General features: G+C 32.9%; 1 protein-coding gene across 1 annotated transcript in view; it reads right to left on the minus strand.

Annotated features, from left to right (window-relative positions):
• LOC106459219 (laminin subunit gamma-1-like) overlaps positions 1 to 2,709 on the minus strand; it is a 76,526-nt gene that overhangs the window by 6,174 nt on the left and 67,643 nt on the right. The window contains exon 23 of the mRNA XM_013918824.2: positions 1,673 to 1,872. Coding sequence (XP_013774278.1) covers positions 1,673 to 1,872 — 200 coding nt within the window. The remainder of the gene's footprint in view (positions 1 to 1,672; positions 1,873 to 2,709) is intronic.

Raw genomic sequence — 2,709 nt, forward strand, 5'->3', positions numbered from 1 at the left:
ATACAACCTAAAATCTTATTTGCCCTCCCATTAGCAACATCACACTGCTTGGATTGCTTTAGAAACTAATCGATTATTACAACAAGATCCCTTTCCTTCATAACACTATTAAGGTTATTCCCATCAAATTAAACTTATATTCAAATTATGATAACCCACATCTATTATCTTGCATTTATTATAATTAAAACCCATTTGCCATTTATTTGCCTAATTTACTAAATGATATAAATCCTTCTGTAAAGCAGCAGCATCCTCACAGCCAGCAACACCAAAGACCTTAATGTCATCTGCAAATTTAAGTAATTTATTGACCATTCCTTCGTCTATGTCATTGATGTAAATCAAAAAGAGCAAAGGTCCGAAGATTGAGCCCTGAGGTACCCCACTTATGACATTAATCCAGTTTGACTGAACTCCATTTGTAACAACCCTCTATTTCTTCCATCCAGCTACTCTTCTATCCAGTTCCCTAACTTATCCCACCACACCGATAGAGATAATTCTTTTTAAAAGCCTTTTTGCCAAATGCTTTCTGAAAATCCAGATACACAAAATCTACACCCTTACCCTCATCTGCATAAGCAATAACCTTTTCAAAGAATGTTAAAATATTTGTAAGGCAAGATTTTTCCCTTAGTGAAACCATGTTGACTATCCAATAAAATTCTAAACTTTGTTAAATGACTTTGCAAAGCATCTTTTTACAGACTTTCCAAAATTTTTCCCACAACTGATGTAGACTAATGGGTCTATAATTACTGGGACAATTTTTATCACATCTCTTGAAAAGAGGAGTTACATTAGCTAACTTCCAGTCTTCTGGTACCTTCACACTATTCAAGGACTGACAGAAAATAGTAGCAAATGGCTCACATATCCAATCTTTAACCTCCTTCAAAACCTTTGGGGAAATATTATCTGGCCCAGGAGCCTTATCATTTTTTTCTTAACCAGCTCAGAATTAATGCAGTCATCTTGTTTGATCTCATTTCCATTGATCAAGATGTGGAATACTGCTTAAATTTTCATTAGTAAAAACGGAAGAAAAAATAAAACTTTATAACCCAGCCATCTCATAATCATCAGATTCTAGCCTTCCTTTATCATCCTTCAAGGGTCCTATCCCTATCCTAATATTTTGTACCCGTTAATGTATTTAAAGGAATCCTTACTGTTAATTTTTACATTTTCAGCCAACTTTTTCTCATACATCCTTTTTGATGTCCTAATTTCCTGTTTCACCAACTTCTATAATCTTCTAAGTCTCCTGTCATACCAGTCAATTTAAATTTCTTAAATTTATTAAGCTTTTCTTTAATTTTATTTCTTAAACTCTTTGTGAACCAACCTGGTTTTTTACTTGTAGCTACCCTTTTCTTTCTATTAGGAATATGTTTACATAGAATATTTAAAAATTTATCTTTAAAAATTTTCCACATCTGATCAGTGTCTCCAAATAACTCAACTGCCCAATTCACAACAGATAACTCTTGTCGCATCATGACTTACACCATGTTAAAACTATTTTAATAGGAAACATTTGGTCCTAAAAATTGAAACCTTAAATTGAAATAGTTTTATGAAGTGTAAATTTATTTTATGTTTTGCAGGACTATACTGGTTATTAAAGTATCACATGTTAGATATTGAAAAGAAAAGAGGTACTAACATCTGAAGCTTGCTCAGCTATTTTCTGAGCTTCTCGAGCTATATCTCTAGCAAACATAGCATTCTTTCCAGCTCCACTAAGAGCATCCTCTGCATCTTTTGTCTTCTCCTCAGCTTCCTCAATCAACCTCTCAATTTCTGGAGCCTTCTTTAGTGCATCATCAGCTTCGTCTTTACTGTCTTTAACCAACTTGTCAAATTCTGACAAGAAAGATAACACAGAAACTTAATATTATCAACTTTCCTAAAGCACTTATTATGCTTTCCTGACAATTCTAGGCAGTTTGGCTAGCAAGAAGGACTAAAGGTCAGTGACATTCATTTTCTTTTGTAAGTGGCTTAAATACAATTGTAATTTTACATAACAAACAGACTGCAGACCTCTGTTTTTCTAATATATCAGAGACACAATCATCACAAACCAAAGCATAGCTACTTGATAAGTGTTTCTAAAGCACTGATTTAGTAAGCATGGAACTAAAGGTTTAGTTACGTCAAAAGAAAACGTTAGTTTTGAGTAATATACATTTATTCCTTTGAGAAACTCATAGTTTCAATATGTACAGGTGTTAAAACTAACAGTTGGTCACACAGTAATTAGAGGTGCAAATGGGTACTATGTTCAGTGTACACTTGATTAGAAACAGTTTTCACAAGGCTGGTATGGATACTACAAGTTAATTAAGGTGAATTTCACTCAGTGATATCTGCAATGGTGCCAAGGGCACCACCAGTGGACTAATAACATGGAAAGCAACACTATTTTTTCACTATAAAGCATGATAACTTATACTCATTTGATAAAAATCTGTAACCAGAAATGAACGTATTTTCATAAAAAAGATGACACGTGATGACAAAAGTATGGTGTAGGTTATATATGATACATGTGCAGGAACATTTTATCTAATGAACAAATGGGGAGTTGTCAGGGTCCATCACATATTGAGAGTATAATGATAAGTAATAGAATATGGAATGTATAATAAAATAATAATAAACCAGTTTTTTAATGAAATATATTTTTTTTTCCTTAAT

The sequence above is a fragment of the Limulus polyphemus genome, unplaced genomic scaffold, assembly GCF_000517525.1.
Source record: "Limulus polyphemus unplaced genomic scaffold, Limulus_polyphemus-2.1.2 Scaffold577, whole genome shotgun sequence".
NCBI lineage: Eukaryota > Metazoa > Arthropoda > Merostomata > Xiphosura > Limulidae > Limulus > Limulus polyphemus.